Here is a 15,567-nt window from a genome sequence, read left to right on the forward strand (position 1 = left end):
AAAACAATTACTTTTTGTGATTATGGAGGAATACAAAATGGCGACCATCGTTTTTAAAAATAACACAATATACATTTATATAGGCTTAAAAACAATCGAACGGTTCAAATTTCACACAGTTCGTTTTGTTTTAATTGAATTGAATTGAATTGCTTTATTTATCAGGTATATAAAATAGTTTATGTTTGTATTATTAAAGCAATTTAATTCAATTCAATTCGATTCCAAAAACCAAAGCGGGCGTAGGCCATCGTGCACTGGTTTCCGCGGACCATAAACTGGGTCCTTCTTCCCTCTAAAATGGACTCGTAATCCATGAATCAGAATTACGATAATAACCCCGAGTTCGTAAAATTGCAACCAGCTCCATTTTAAGGCATAAACACGATTCAAATAAATTAACACAGCCACCCACAGTCGCCCCAAACACGTAATTATTCCGTGTTGTTGGGTTTTGCTAGTTAGTGACGTCATGTGTTCGTTTAGCGTGTCGTTACGTTTTTTTAATACACTGACTGCTTTCATCCCGATAGCGCGTGTGCAGTGTGCTCATGCTATACGGCCTACTAAGCGCTACGTACACTACTAATACTATACGTGCGTCGTTGGAGCTGTGTTCGTCCATCCTTTCACGACCTGTGTGGAGCTGAGCAACGTATGAAACCTTGTTTGTTTTTTTACGAGAAATTCGTTTATTTGCTGCAATGACTCATGTTTCTCAAACCTACTAAACCTGTTTACGTTCGTAGTAACGTATAATTAGTTCCCGAACTCTTTCGTCCATTAAAAATGGCATTAAACGAAGCACGTATTACGGTCAAGCTTGAACCACAACCATACATCTTCGACAACGTCAGCAGCAGACAGCAAGATCCCGCACCGCTGTATAGATCTGCAGCAGAAAATGGCGTCGGTGCCGTAAACGTACACGTACATCAACCTACTACTAGTACTACTGCAGTATCGGTAGCTGATGGAACCGCTGTGCCTGTGGGGATTGTAGGCAGAGGGTTTACGTATTTGGAGCGTAGCTCGGCATCCAGCGATATAAATGCAGCCAACTTGGAGTCATCTAACGTATCGGACTCGTCATTTCAGCAAGGTAAATAAAAGTTCTTGTTAAAAATAACAAAAGGAAGAGAAGAACCGTATAAACCTATAATTTCGTGAATATTTTGTATGCAACCTTTGGTTACATCTGACATCCAGCTTTGCAATGTAGCCAAGACGTTAGGGAGGGCAGATTGACCGGGGTCTACAATTTGTACAAACCCCAGATGTAAATTTACATTGTAATGTAAACACAGGTCGGACATGGGGCCTTTAGTGGAGGGGGGGGGGGTCGAGTACTATTCTGGAACTTACTTCACTTGTCAAAGCTTGTTTAGCAATTGTTGATATTTATTGTTTAGAGTAGACATCTATGATCTACTCCCACACCCAGTGCTGTGATTGTGTGCTTAATTAACTCTCTAAAACCAACCCCTCATTTCTTCAAAAGTTATTATATAGTTTTAAGTTCTTTTCTGCTACTCCACTTGTCAACTCAAAGCTTGTTTAGCATTGTTGAAAGGTATTATTTTATACAGACATCTACTCCCACACACAGTGCTGTTATTATTTATGCAAAAATGCTAACTCTCTAAAACCAAGTTAACCTCATTTCTTGTATAGTTCTATAAAAGTTCTATTCTGCTACTTTACTTGTCAAAGCTGGTTTAGCAGCTTGTTTAGCATTGTTAACATTTGTTATACAGACTACTCACACACACAGTGCTGTGATATGCTAACTCTTAAAGCCATTGGACACTTTCGGTAAACCTAGTATTGTCCAAAGGCCCACACTTCGTCTATCACAACTGATATAAAAAATAACAGTTCTGTGAAAATTTAGGCTCAATCAGTCATCGGAGTCGGGAGAAAATAACTGGGAAAACCCACCCTTGTTTCCGCACGTTTCGCCATGTCATGACATGTGTTTAAAATAAATCCGTAATTCTTGACAACGAGAATTTATAATTGTTTTAATGTTTTCTCGAAAAGTAAAGCATTTCATGGAATAATATTTCAAGAGAAGTCTTTCACCATTTATACCTTCTGTAAACCCTGTAAGTTATTTGTAAATCTGTGAACTTTTTCTTTTTTTTCTGTTCCGAAAGTGTGTAATGGCTTTAAAGCAACCTCATTTCTGCAAAAGTTTTTATAGTTCTACATTCTATTCTGCTACTTCCCGTGTCAAACTCAAAGCTTGTTTTAGCATTGTTAATTAGACATCTACTCCCCCACACAGTGCTGCGATAGTATGCTAACTCTCTAAAACCATAGACAAAAGTCCTTTTTCTATGCTAAAAAACCAACCTCATTCTTTAAAAGTTGGTCGAAGTTCTATTCTGCTACTTCATTTGTCAAAGCTTGTTCAGCATCATTAAAGTCACCTGGAAGTGGTATTTTGTCAAAATAAAGCTTAATTGTCACTAAAATATGTGTTTTGATGAGTGGAATATGAATAAACATTTAACTAAGGTTTAAAAAAATTAGTTTCCATGTTACTTACAAATTTGAAAATAAACCCGACCCGAGAGGGCACTGTTTGTTACGTCAACCGAGGCGCGATGAATCGCATACAGGGTCAACACAAGATAGTGACGCTTGGCGCAAGCTAAAACCATGCCCTCAAAGTTGAAACAATACCTGATTTTTTTCACGTTAGGCAAATGCTCCTTTAGGTTTGTTACGTCTTTCAGGTACCTTCTTCGACTTTCCCACTAGCTGGACAAATTGTTGGGATGACGTCATGTTTTAGAAAAGAACTTTCTTCTTCGTGTCAAAATGTGTAGTGTATTCCGGACTCTCGAAGCACGACAGCTCGAAGTGTTTGCTGCACAGCGCTGGAAAAGACTTGCAAACTGACCCCATCTTTAGTTGGTTTGCTGCATCCAGCAGCAATACACCTGGTCGACATTGCCGGAAAAAAACACTTTTTTCGAAACGTACAAACTCAAAAAATTCACGACTAGGACTTGAATGTGCTTGCATGTCTGTGTGTTTGATGTTTGATTCGATCGATGCAAAGTTCGATCGAAGCAAAGTCTGCTTCGATTGACGTCACAAAAGGGGTAGGCGGAGTCACCCCCACACAATTTTTTTTTTTCTTTAACATATAAATTGTTAAAAACAATCACTAAAAAAAAATTATGTTCTTGTTTAGAAACATACTCTAATGTTTGAAGAAAAACAAATTATATTTCCAAGTGACTTTAAAATTTGTAAGGACATCTACTCCCACACACAGTGCTGTGATAGTATGATGCTATTCTAGTATTCTACATGTAGATGCTAATACAGTATAGACCACCAGATTATGTTCCACCTGCCTCCATGGTTTGTTAGAGCTTAACATGGATTGGACCCCAGTCAACTCGCTCCCCCATCAAAGTCGCCCCTCACTTGCAAACTTACCCCTCTCAAAGTCGCCTCTTCCTTACAGAGTGGCCCCTAAACAAAGTCGACCTGTGTAAAAGTTTCAGCTATAAAATCATTTCACAAAGTGGCAGCGCAAAATTGTTTGTTTGTGACTTGACATTGTAACTCTTATTAGGGTTTTTCACAAAGGCTTTGGCTTTAAGCTCTCAGGAGTGGCTCTCATCTGTAACAGTACAGTTGAAACGGAGTTGGTAAAAAAAAAAAAAATTAGAGGACCTACCTACCTAAGTTTAAATACAAGTAAATAACAAAAAAGTAAAATTAAAGGGAAGGTACACGTTTGGTGATTACTCAAAACAAATGTACTTAAAAACTGACTTGGTAATGAGCATTGATAGTATAAAACAAAACATTGTGAGAAACGACTCTCTTTGAAGTTAACTAGTTTTTGAGAAAGATGTAATTTCTCACTTAAATATTAAAAGACTTCTAGCTGGAAGTCTTTTATTTCTATCCGAAAGCACACAAGTTCGTCCAACAAGGGTGTTTTTTTCTGTCATCATTTTCTCGAAACTTCGATGACCAATTTAGCCCAAATGTTCACAGGCTTGTTATTTTATGCTTATGATGGGATACACCAAGTAAGAACACGGGTCTTTGACAATTACCTAACGTGTACAGTGCCTTTAATAACCATCCTATCACTAAAATAAAAAAGTAAAGTAATATTAAAAAACAAAAGTTAGGGTTTAAAATTTCAGACAATAGAAACAGCTCTCAATTACTCGTTACCTAAGGTTTTATGCTAATAATTATTTTGAGTAATTACCAATAGTTTTCTTTGCCTTTAATAAAACAATGTATTTGTAGCACAGAGGCAAAATTACATACACAGGCCTGTATGCTTCGTTTTTGAAAGGGCAAGGGCACCAAGGCATTTTCTTCTTGGTTAAGGGCACCCTATGATGAAATTGCAAATTTGTATTGGAGCATTTTAAGGGCACCAAGGCAGTGACCAGGGGACACGGAGGCAATCGCCTTCGTTGCCTCCGTGAAGTATCTGGCCTGCATACAATACATCAAGGTACTAGATGCGGACTTAAAAGGCAGTGGACACTATTGGTAATTACTCAGAATAATTATTAGCATAAAACCGTACTTGGTAACGAGCAATGGGGATGGGGAGCTGTTGATATAGTATAATACATTGTGAGAAATGGCTCCTTCTGAAGTAACACAGTTAGCAGTAATTTTACACAAATTTTTTTTTGAAACCTCAGATTTAGAATTTGAGGTCTCGAAATCAAGCATCTGAAAGCACACAGCTTAATGTGACAAGGGTGTTTTTTCTTTCATTATTATCTCACAACTTCGATGACCGATTGTGCTCAAATTTTCACAGGTTTGTTATTTTATGCATATGTTAAGATACAGCAAGTGAGAAGACTGGTCTTTAATAATAACCATTAGTGTCTAGTGTCTTAAAAAAAAAAAAAAAAAAGCCCACATTTAAAAAAGAAACAGTTAGGCCTATACATTGTACAGGTGTACTTGGTTCAAAATACTGACAAAGTAAGGTATTGATCAGACTATTTTTGTGTGCTATTTGTTTTGCACTTGCAGGCACCAAACATGTTTGGTAGTTGTCAAAGACAAGCATTGTCACTTGAGCCCTTTTCACACCACAAAGTCAAACTAGGGTCCTTGGTCTCCAGTTGTCTTGACCAAGGACGTTGGTCAAACTCAAACAGGACCTTTCACACGGCGCAGAAACCAACGTCCTGTGTCTCAGAACATTCGCCTTTTGTGGTGCTAAAGGTCAACATTGTTTTCTTGTCCATTTCACTGATATCCGCATCGCCAACGTATGTACCAATCATTTTCCTGCACTGTCGTGAATCGGCAAAAAGATTTTGTTTTGGACGAAGAATGACTGGTAGTTGTGTTGCTCGAAACATTCACTCATGCTCCGACCACCAAATTCCAATGACAGAAAATGAACTTGGGAGTGCAGATTCTTATCGATGAATGTTGTCATAAATCTGGCACACATTTTGTTGCCCATGTGTCGTTCTATGGTCGATCATGAAACTTATCGAACGAATGCTATGTAGGCCTACTCCTAGGACTATGCTGGAATTTCATTTTAAAAACAAGGGAAAATCAAATTGATTTTCGAGAGAGAATTTTTTAAAACATATCTCAACAATCTCATGCTCAGAAAACATTGAAAACTTGCTCTCTTGAAGGAGTCGTTCACACACGTTCTCATAAACCAGTCAAAGGTTTAACGTTATCATATAACGGGGTCGAACATCTAGATTTTCTTGCACCATGTGTTTCTTCTTGCGCGCATGCGTGGTACATGTAGCTCCAGCCACACCAGGGTCCTTCGTTACACAAGCAATGTCCCTTCACACAGCACACACGGACGATCGTGGTATAATTTTCACAACGTTGTGTTTTTAAGACGGAGGTCTGGACCTCGGTCTTAAAAAGACCAGGGACCCGTGCCTATTTAAGCAGAGGTACCTTTCAACACAATGTGGATTAAACAACGTTGTGTTCTTAAGACCAAGGATCCCCTGCTTATTTTCCTCGTGTGAAAAGGCCTTTGGTGTATCCCAATGCATGAAATAAAAAACCTTGGGAAAATTTTGACTCATCAGTTAGTCATCAATGTTGCAAGAGAATAATGAAAGAAAAAACACCCTTGTTACACAACTTTCATTATCATTAGACTGTGCTTATACTTTGGGTGCTTTCAGATGCATTCAATAAAAGGCTTCAGCTGAGGTATGTTAATATTTGAATGAGAAATTACTCAAAAACTAGGTCATTTCAGAAGGAGCCGTTTCTCACAATATTTGATACTCAAATGTCACACTCCTAAAACTGGTTCTAATCTCACATAGTCCATGCTTTATATTATTTTGTATTTTAGTTGCCAACTTTTGATGTACATAGACATGTTTTATTTATAATTAACTTTCCTGTCTTTTTGCACATAAATTGCTTAATACATATTTTATTACTCGTTTTATTACTGGTATTACAACCAGATGTGGGGAGGCAGGTCTATGGACCACAGTAATTATTTTGCTTTTGTTTCTCCTAGCCCATCTGGAAGTATTTTTTGTATTGTCATGTATTGTCGAAATGGCTGAATAAATAATAATAATAATAATAATTGCTTGTTACCAAGTTAGTTTTTATGCTAATAATTATTTTTAGTGATTACCAATAGTGTCCAGTGCCTTTAACGATTGTTAAAGACAGTGCCAGTGGACACTATTGGTAATGGTCAAAGACAGTCTTCTCACTTGGTGTATCTCAACATACATTTGTATGCACAAAGAACAAACCTGTGAAAACTTGAGCTCAGTTGGTCATCGAAGTTGCGAGATAATAATGAAAGAAAAACACCCTGGTTACACGAAGTTGTGTGCTTTCAGATGCTTGAGTTTGTGACCTCAAAGTCTAAATCTGAGGTCTCGAAATCAAATTCGTGGACAATTACTTCTTTCTCGAAAACTACGGCACTTCAGAGGGAGCCGTTTCTCACATTGTTTTATACTATCAACCTTTCCCATTTCTTGTCACCAAGAAAGGTTTTATGCTAATAACTATTTTGAGTAATTACCAGTAGTGTCCACTGCCTTTAACTACTGTTTCTTAACTGATACTGCACACAACTCTTGGCTTGGGTTAAACCACTGACAGAGCACGCCAGAATCCTTTTTTGCAAAGCTGATACAAAGGACTCTTCTGCGTTTATGGAGTGACAATAAGTTACACTAAATGAGTGCAAATAACCTGTATTTCAGTTCAAAATATTTTTAAGAGCATGCTTTTGAATAGTCTCCAATCTTTCGACATAAGCTCTACGCCGGCATGGCAGATTTTTGTTATTTTGGACCAAAAATCCAAACTCACAAAATTCTCAGAAAATCTCAACATTTTGGTTGTTTTACCCCTACTTCACTGATAAAATATCTTCAGTTATTCTTTCTGTATCTTTTGGAACCATAAAATCACAATTTTTGTTTGACCCCAAACCTGAAAATTTGACCTTGCCGGCACTTGGCAGATTTTTTTTAAATATTTCACCAAAATTCCAAACTCACAAAATTCTCAGAAAATCTCAAACTTTTGGTGGTATACCCTTTCAGCACTGATAAAATGTCTTCAGTAGTCCGTTCTGTATTAATTGGAGCCGAAACATCATCAGAAATTTTTGACCCCAAATCTGAAAATTTGACCATGCCTGCATGGCAGATTTATTATTATTTTGTTTTTGTTGACCAAAAATCCAAACTCGCCAAATTCTCAATAAATTTGAAAATTAAAGTTGTATTCCCCACTGATAAAATGTCTTCAGTAGTCTGTTCTGTATGATTCAGAAACAAAGAATCTGAAAATTTGACCATGCCGGCATTGCCGATTTTTTTTTTTTTGAAGAAAAAATCCAAACTAACAAATTTTGGGAAAATCTCAAAAAAAATTTTTTTGTACACCCCTTCCGCACTGATGAAATGTCAATTCGAACCAAAAAATCACAGGAATTTTTGTTGACCCCAAATCTGAAAATTTGACCATACCAGCATTTCAGACCAAAAATCCAAACTTACAAAATTCTCAATAAATCAACAAATTTTGGTTGTCACTTATGAAATTTCTACAGGAGTCCATTCTGTATCATTTGCAACCATAAAATCACCAAAAATGTTTCGACCCGAAATATGAAATTTGACCATGCCGGCATGGAAGATTTTTTTTTAAATCTCAAATTTTTTGTTTGTCTATACCCTTCAGGGTGCCCAGGTTTTTTTTCATTTCGGACCAAAATCCAATGAAAATGTTTGGTTGTATACCCTTCCGCACCGATTAAATGTCATCAGTTATTCGTTCTGTATCTTTTGGAACCATAAAATCAGGAGAAAACTCTTGACCCCAAATCTGAAAATTTGACCATGTCAGCATGGCATGGATAATTTTAAATTTTGACCAAAAACTCATGAAATTCTCAGAAAATCTAAAAATTTTGGTTGTATACCTTTTCCGCACTGATAAAATGTCTTCAGTAGTCCGTTCTGTATGATTTGTGATAATGTGTTGTCAGTTGTTTGTTCTGTATCTTTTGGAACCATAAAATCACGGGAAAACTTTTGACCCCCGAAAATTTGACCATGCCGGCATGGGAGATTTTTAAAATTTTGGACCAAAAATCCCAACTCACAAAATTCTCAATAAATCTGAACATTTAAGTTGTATACCTATATACCCAACTGATGAAATGTCTTCAGTAGTCTGTTCTGTATCATTTGGAACAATAAATCACCGGAAATGTTTTGACCCCAAATCTGAAAATTTGACTATACTGGCATGGCAGATTTTTTTCATTTCGGACCAAAAATCCAAACTCACAAAATTCTCAATAAATTTCCCAATCAATCAAAACATTTTGGTTGTATACCCAGTCTGCACTGATAAAATGTCTCCAGTAAACTGTTCTGTATCATTTGGATCCATAAAAGTTTTTGACCCCGAATCTGAAAATTTGACCATGTCGGCAAGGCAGATATTTTGTGCCTTGTTGACAAGATTCTCCTGGGAATAGCCCCGGGTTATTTTAGTGAATTATTAAAATCTGTGGGATATTTAAAGGGTCTGGGTACTCTTTGTAGTAACATAAAACTTAATGTCCACAGAGTAACATTAAACTTACACAGTTTGATTATAATGATGGTACAATGTAGAATGCTTCTCTAAAAATATTACTTGCTGAGTTGCTGTACTTTTTGAGAAGCTAGTAAAACAAGTCACAGAAACAATTTTCTTCTCAGGAGATGAACATTGTTTTAGCATGGAAAATGTAGTGTTGTGAGATTGTTTTACCCATTTCTCAAAAACTAGCACCTCAGCGAGTGATATTTTAAGGTGTGCTTTCTACTATCAACATCTTCAAACGGTGTAAGTTTAATGCAAATCTGTGGACATTGTGTTTTGTTTAGTACAAAAAGTTCCCAAAACATTTTAACCAGCCAGTAGCCAAAACTAAATGTTAAATGGTGTTTTTTCATTCTCAATAAACATGTATGCCCTTCGTATGTGGAACAGGCTGCCAGCAGCAATTCAATGAACCGATACGTTTAAATTGGTTAAGTCTTATCTGAAAACTTACCTTTTTAAGATTACTTTTCATAACATAACTGTTGATTTTTAATGTTTAAAAAACTTGTTTCTGTGTAAAATTGTTTATTTTGTTTGTACACATGTATTTTAAATGATTTTAATTTAACAGCCATGTGTGATGTCTGTGATATGGAAGACATTTTCAAATAATAAATATTATTATAGTTATTATTATGTCGCAACATTTGTTTAAAGAGTTCCTCGGGGTGATTGACTTCGCTAAATGAGGCATCCGTGGTTTCATTGTATTAAAAATGACAAAGTTCAACTGATTCATATTCAGTCTTTTTTTTATTGTTTTTTGTTTGTAGGATATTTGGATGATCTGTTCAAGTATGACGAGGAGTCGGACTCAGAAGATGAAAGCAGCGACACAACCCACCCCTATGTTGATGACCTTGACCAACAGGTCACATGGACAGAGCAGGCAGTCACAAACAACGTCCCGATGATATTCTCCGCAGAAGAGGGCCCCAACTTTTCCAATTTCAAAACCTGCGGACCCGCCCAAGCAGTGGATTTCTTTCACCTGTTCTTTCCGGAGGACCTTTACAAGCAGGCTCAAATAGAGACCAATAACTTCGCCGAGTACTACCAGGAGAAGAAGAGAGACCTGGGTCGGGAGTGGTGGGAATGGTGTGACGAAACGTGGGAGCCGGTCGATTTCAAACAGGAGATCCGAGTGTTCATCGGCATCTGTATCACCATGGCCATTCATGCTCTACCCGATCCCAGAGATTACTGGTCCACGCAGGAAAACCTTGGCAGTTCAGTCGTAGCCGAGTCCAGTATCAGTGTCGAACGCTTCGACAGGATCATGCATTATTTCTGTCTCAGTAATCCATGGAAAGATCCGGAGAAGATAGCCAACCTTGAGCGGCGAGACGAAGCGTGCAGCCGCGACCCCCTGTACAAGGTCAGCACTAGTCTCCTGGAATACGTCAAGAGCTCCTGCATCAACCTGTACAACCCACACCAAGACGTGGTCATGCGAGAACTCACAGGAATCGTTGATCACAAGATGGGTCGCAGGACAAACGGCTGGAAGCTTTTGGTATTGCAAGATGCCATCACGGGGTATATCAGCAACGTCCAGTGGTATCGCAATCCGACCTCCGGATTGATCAACCCGAATGTGACGTACAAGCACGCAGTCAACAGCCTTGTCAAGAGCCTGGAGGGTAAAGCTCACTGTGTGTACGCGGATAACTTATATATCTCCCCCACTATGGCTTGTCAGTGCATTGACGATCACAATATCCACATCACCACCAACTCTTCCAACTGGCCTAATGGCATTCTCAATCCTGATCAGGATCTGAAAACAGGCACTTCTAAGTCAGTCCAGCACAACCAGGTAACAGCAACAGTATGGCGGGGGAAGAAGGTCAAACGGTGTCTGTCGACACTTTATAACTGTTTCATGCAGCCTGTGACTCAGAAAATACGCAACGCAACAACAGGACAGCATGCCATTGAGACGGTGCTGTGCCCAGCGGCAATAAGTAAGCACATGTCCCTAACCAACAAAACGCTACCACGACTGCTTCTATCCCAAAGTTCTGTCTTGCGAGACATGACTAACACATGGTGGAAGCGACTGGTATGGCTTCTTATCGACGTATGCATCGACAATGCCTACGTTATGTGGACAGCAACCACCCTGAAACACTTCTCGCGTTCAGAGTTTGCCATGGAAGTAGCTTCACAGTTGATCCTCGGTCCGGCAAGTAAAGAGCATCCCCAGTTTGGAGAAGCTGACTGTAAGAATGACATCCAAGTACAGAGTACGTCCAGCATGCAGCACTCCAAGGTCTCAACGCCTGTACCACCCGCCTATCAGTTGGTCATGAACCAACATAATCTCTTGGAGGAGACCTCAGGACCTGATGATCTACTGCAGCCTCAACCGCACTTTGGCGACACGGATTTAGACGAGGAACACTGTCTGGTCAAGTTCCCCGGAAGAGGTCGCAATTGTCGCCTGTGCATCGACGACAACACAAGAACTGTCAGCGGTCGCCGACGGGACACCCAGTTTGGCTGCTTCACATGTGGGTTAAACCTCTGTCGATCGGGTTGCTTTGTCAGATACCATGAAATTCACAAATACAAAATCAATCCGCTCACTCTGACGAAGACCCAACTGTCTTTTGACCCACCGCCGCAAAAGAGAAAGAAATACAAACCAAGAGTCAAATAAAGTAAGCTGATTTTACTTTTCCCTCCCTTTTTTTGTGCTACATGTTATATGAAAATGATAAACACTGTGTGAAATTTTAGCTGTAAAGAAGATTGCTTTTTTTTTCCTGCAAGAAACAAAGTTGCTTGTATTTATACATGTAATCTATTTTGTTTGCAGAAGAGTTTTCAGTACACAGCCACGATCATGGGTACACTTTTTTGTTACAAATACACAAAATGAACAACATATATCTAGCAACTCTTTGTGCAGATTTTGTATTCGACAAACTCGAGCACTTTTGATTCATCGTTGACACAGCGATTGTTTTAAATTGATATTTATAGAAATATACCTTGACCAGTAGTTTTTTAAAAAAACTGTTGTTTCTACATTGAGAGGTGTGCGGTAACATCATGTTAGCAAGCCTTTTCTTGTGCTGACGTCACTGGAAGGTATACGTTTCGTAATCCTTAAAATTAATGGCAAAAAACTATTGGTTAGAAGCATACAGCAGCTTTTGATGTATAAAGCATTTTTAGAAAAAAACACAGTAATGTGGTTATAAGTGTAAAAAGATATAGTTTTTATGCCTCAAAAATTTGAATCTGAGGCGTTACTGTCAGTTGTTTCTCAGATTGCGTTTTTTTTATTAGGAATTATTTTTTCCAGTCTTCGACATTTATTTGAGTACAAATTTTCGGCGTCATCTAAAAAATGCAACCAAGTGATCTCAGTGATTCAGTGAACATCATTTCTGATATTTTGTCAGACTTTATTTTTCTTTGCTTTTTAATTCTGTAAAAAATATTAACATGTACACGAAAAAACTGTTGACCATAAATCAAAGTTTGTTTACAAATTGAACATAAAATATTTATTGACTAGAGTTTTACACTAAGACACTGGACACTATTGGTAATTACTCAAAATAATTGTTAGCATAAAACTTAATTGGTAACAAGCAATGTAGAGTCGTAGTACAAAACATTGTGAGAAACGGCTCCCTCCTGAAGCAACGTAGTTTTTGAGAAAGGTAATTTTTCACTCGAAGCTGAGGTCTCGGATTCAAGGCATCTGAAAGCACACAACTTGTACGCCATTATTCTCTCTCAACTTCGACAACCAATTCGATTGAGTTCCAATTTACACAGCTTTGTTATTTTTTTGCATATAATTTCGAGATACCCCAAGAGAGAATACTGGTCTTTGACAATTACCTAATGTGTCCAGTGTCATAGTGAATGTAGTTGTACAATAGACTTTCGGGTAAAACGCATGTATTTTAAAGAGTACAGTAATATATAAAAAAGGAAATGGGTGTTTTTAGAAGAGTCGCATTCAATCCCACCCTGTAGTTTTCAATAAACATTAGCCAACCAAACTGTGAACATTTATTCAAATACATGTAAACGGGTTCCATTTTGCAAAAAAGCAAAAAAAGAATTTTAGGGATTCTACAAATGTGGGACACTTAAAGAACCGGTGTTCCTTGTGTAGTAGCTCTGTTACATCTTTAACTTCATACTAGAGCCCAATTTTACAGAGCTGCTTTTAAAAACACAAAAACTAGCTAACCACGGCAACATTTTGCTTTATGAATCAGATAAAAGTTACTAGCCAAAGTACATACATGTACATTTCAATGTACATTTTTGACTGGTCTCCTGTAAATTTGTGCTAAAGTCACCTGTTAGTAGAATACTTTTCAGCAATTGTTTGTTCTGCTCCAGCAGCTCTATTAAATTAGGCCCTGGTGAAGCCGGAAGGCACCATTCAATAGAACTCTGCACTAATGACGTCACTTTTGCTCAAATTACCTGTGCAGACATACGTACATGTGATAATAATAATAATTACCCATTCTTATATAAGCGCATAACACATAGAAATCAAACATGTCCCTAAGCGCTTCTGAGAAAAACACAACAGAATACAAAGACAAGATGTACTGGGTAACAAACAAAATGGATGAATTAAATGATAAATAAGTGCGTCGTTAAATCTTAAACCTAATAATGGAATCAATGTTTGTACATCGGGCCAATATTTCACCATCTGGCGTTGTTTTGTAAATATTATGTTGCTACAGTCAGGTAGTACAGACGTAAAACTGTAAAGATAAAGCTTGTACATGATGTACATACAATGTAAATGCGTATAATATTACCATAAACGTCAAGTAGATACTTCATTTGTATGGAGCGGCTGTAAGCAGCTAATTTGATATGCAAATAATTACCTGATCTGAGATCCGGGTACCGAGCTTAACTATTTTTTTTCTTTGGAATGTTTTTTTTTTTATCAAGAAGTGCGATCAAACTCTGATAACAATGTATTTGTTTTCTTTTCTTTTCATTACTTTAATAGTTAACTTGAAGTTTGGACCCTCTGATATCACACGCTGAGGGCCCACGTTCGGGGAATTCCCTTTTTTTGTTTTGTGACGTGTGTATTGACCAATGCACAACACGAAATGAAAGTCTGTACACACCATTTTAAGGGGGCAATTTATTATTTAACATTTTGCCCTTCAAAATGGCTTAGTAATCTTAGATATCACGCTGTGGGTTTTGCATTTAGGGAATTCCCAATTTTTGTTATACACCGTAGGTACTGACCCTGCCATGACAGGAAATGCCCCTCTGCGTCTACCATTTCAGAGGCAATTTGTATTTAAACATTTTTTTTTGCCCTTCAAAATGGCGTCATTAAATGGGTCAGAGCAATCTGTGTGATCTGGAGGTTTTCAAATGCTATTGTTTGCAACTTTGACAGCTAAGTATTTAGGTTAAGGTTGATTTTGCCAAGACGTTTATGAAGTATCCTCATTAAGAAGTTTCAGGGAGCTTCAGAAAGATGCTTGTTCTTCCCACCCAAATAATAACAAATTCTGCGCTCAAAGTTTAGAGTCACAGTATTTGTCTCATAAACTCTGAACATGTGTAAACAGTAATTAAAATACATACTAGAATATTACATTCATCAAAATGTTTTATTGGTGCAAGTTTTTATTAAACCAGAACTGAATTCAATAGGTTAATAATAATAATAACATGCATTTATGTAGCGCTTAATACGGGGTTTGTAAGTAGGGCTGAAACATTGTAAGTCGTTGTATATTGACCATATAACAAAGTAATTGTACGATAACAAAAATTACATAATTTTAAGTGATGTATTATATGTACAGTAGTTGAATGAACAGACAAGTGCTATGCAGCAATAAGACAAAATAGAAAGCCACTAACTAATTTGTTCAGCTATTTATTAGATTAAGATTAACATTAGGTAGGATTTGAAACTTTGCATGGTGGAAATATGATATGGAAAGGTTTGCGGTAACACCATGTAAAGACAATCTCTTACATGTCTTAATGAATTGGGGTGGCTCTGAAAAGCTTTCTCCAGAAGACAATCAGAGCATACTGATCTAAACATCGAGTTGAAACCGACGTTTTTGTTTTTTCAGAACCACCCCAACTAATTTAGATAAAGTCATTACATGGTGTTATTGCAAACCTTTCCATATAGATTAACATTGATTTATTTAACAACATACATGGCCATAACTTGGAGGCAACCAACTGCACTGCATGCAACACGAACACCTTTTCAGTTCATTCCGACTAACCACACCCCTAACTATCCCGACCAAAAATAATAATAAAATTATTATCTGAATTTTTGTGCTTTTAGCATGTTTAAAGATTACCTGAAACTGGTTGCCTTTAAAATGCGACAGGAACTGTAAGGAACTGAAACAG

The 15,567-nt window shown here is 37.5% G+C and overlaps 1 protein-coding gene across 1 annotated transcript; it reads left to right on the forward strand.

Moving 5' to 3' along the window:
• The first annotated feature begins 789 nt into the window (after positions 1-789).
• Positions 790-12,719, forward strand: LOC117294713 (piggyBac transposable element-derived protein 4-like). The gene is made up of 2 exons (XM_033777224.1): positions 790-1,102; positions 9,930-12,719. The coding sequence occupies exons 1-2, from the start codon at positions 790-792 to the stop codon at positions 11,819-11,821; spliced, it is 2,205 nt and encodes a 734-aa protein (XP_033633115.1). The 3' UTR covers positions 11,822-12,719.
• Positions 12,720-15,567: the final 2,848 nt, after the last annotated feature.

The sequence above is a fragment of the Asterias rubens genome, chromosome 9 (assembly GCF_902459465.1).
Source record: "Asterias rubens chromosome 9, eAstRub1.3, whole genome shotgun sequence".
Classification (NCBI taxonomy): Eukaryota; Metazoa; Echinodermata; class Asteroidea; order Forcipulatida; family Asteriidae; genus Asterias; species Asterias rubens.

Excerpts from the sequence above, each read along its gene's own strand:
- LOC117294713 (XM_033777224.1), top strand. The coding sequence starts at position 790 with ATGGCATTAAACGAAGCACGTATTACGGTCAAGCTTGAACCACAACCA. Across the intron at positions 1,103-9,929 it reads GGACTCGTCATTTCAGCAAG|GATATTTGGATGATCTGTTC; the intron begins GTAAATAAAAGT and ends TTTTGTTTGTAG.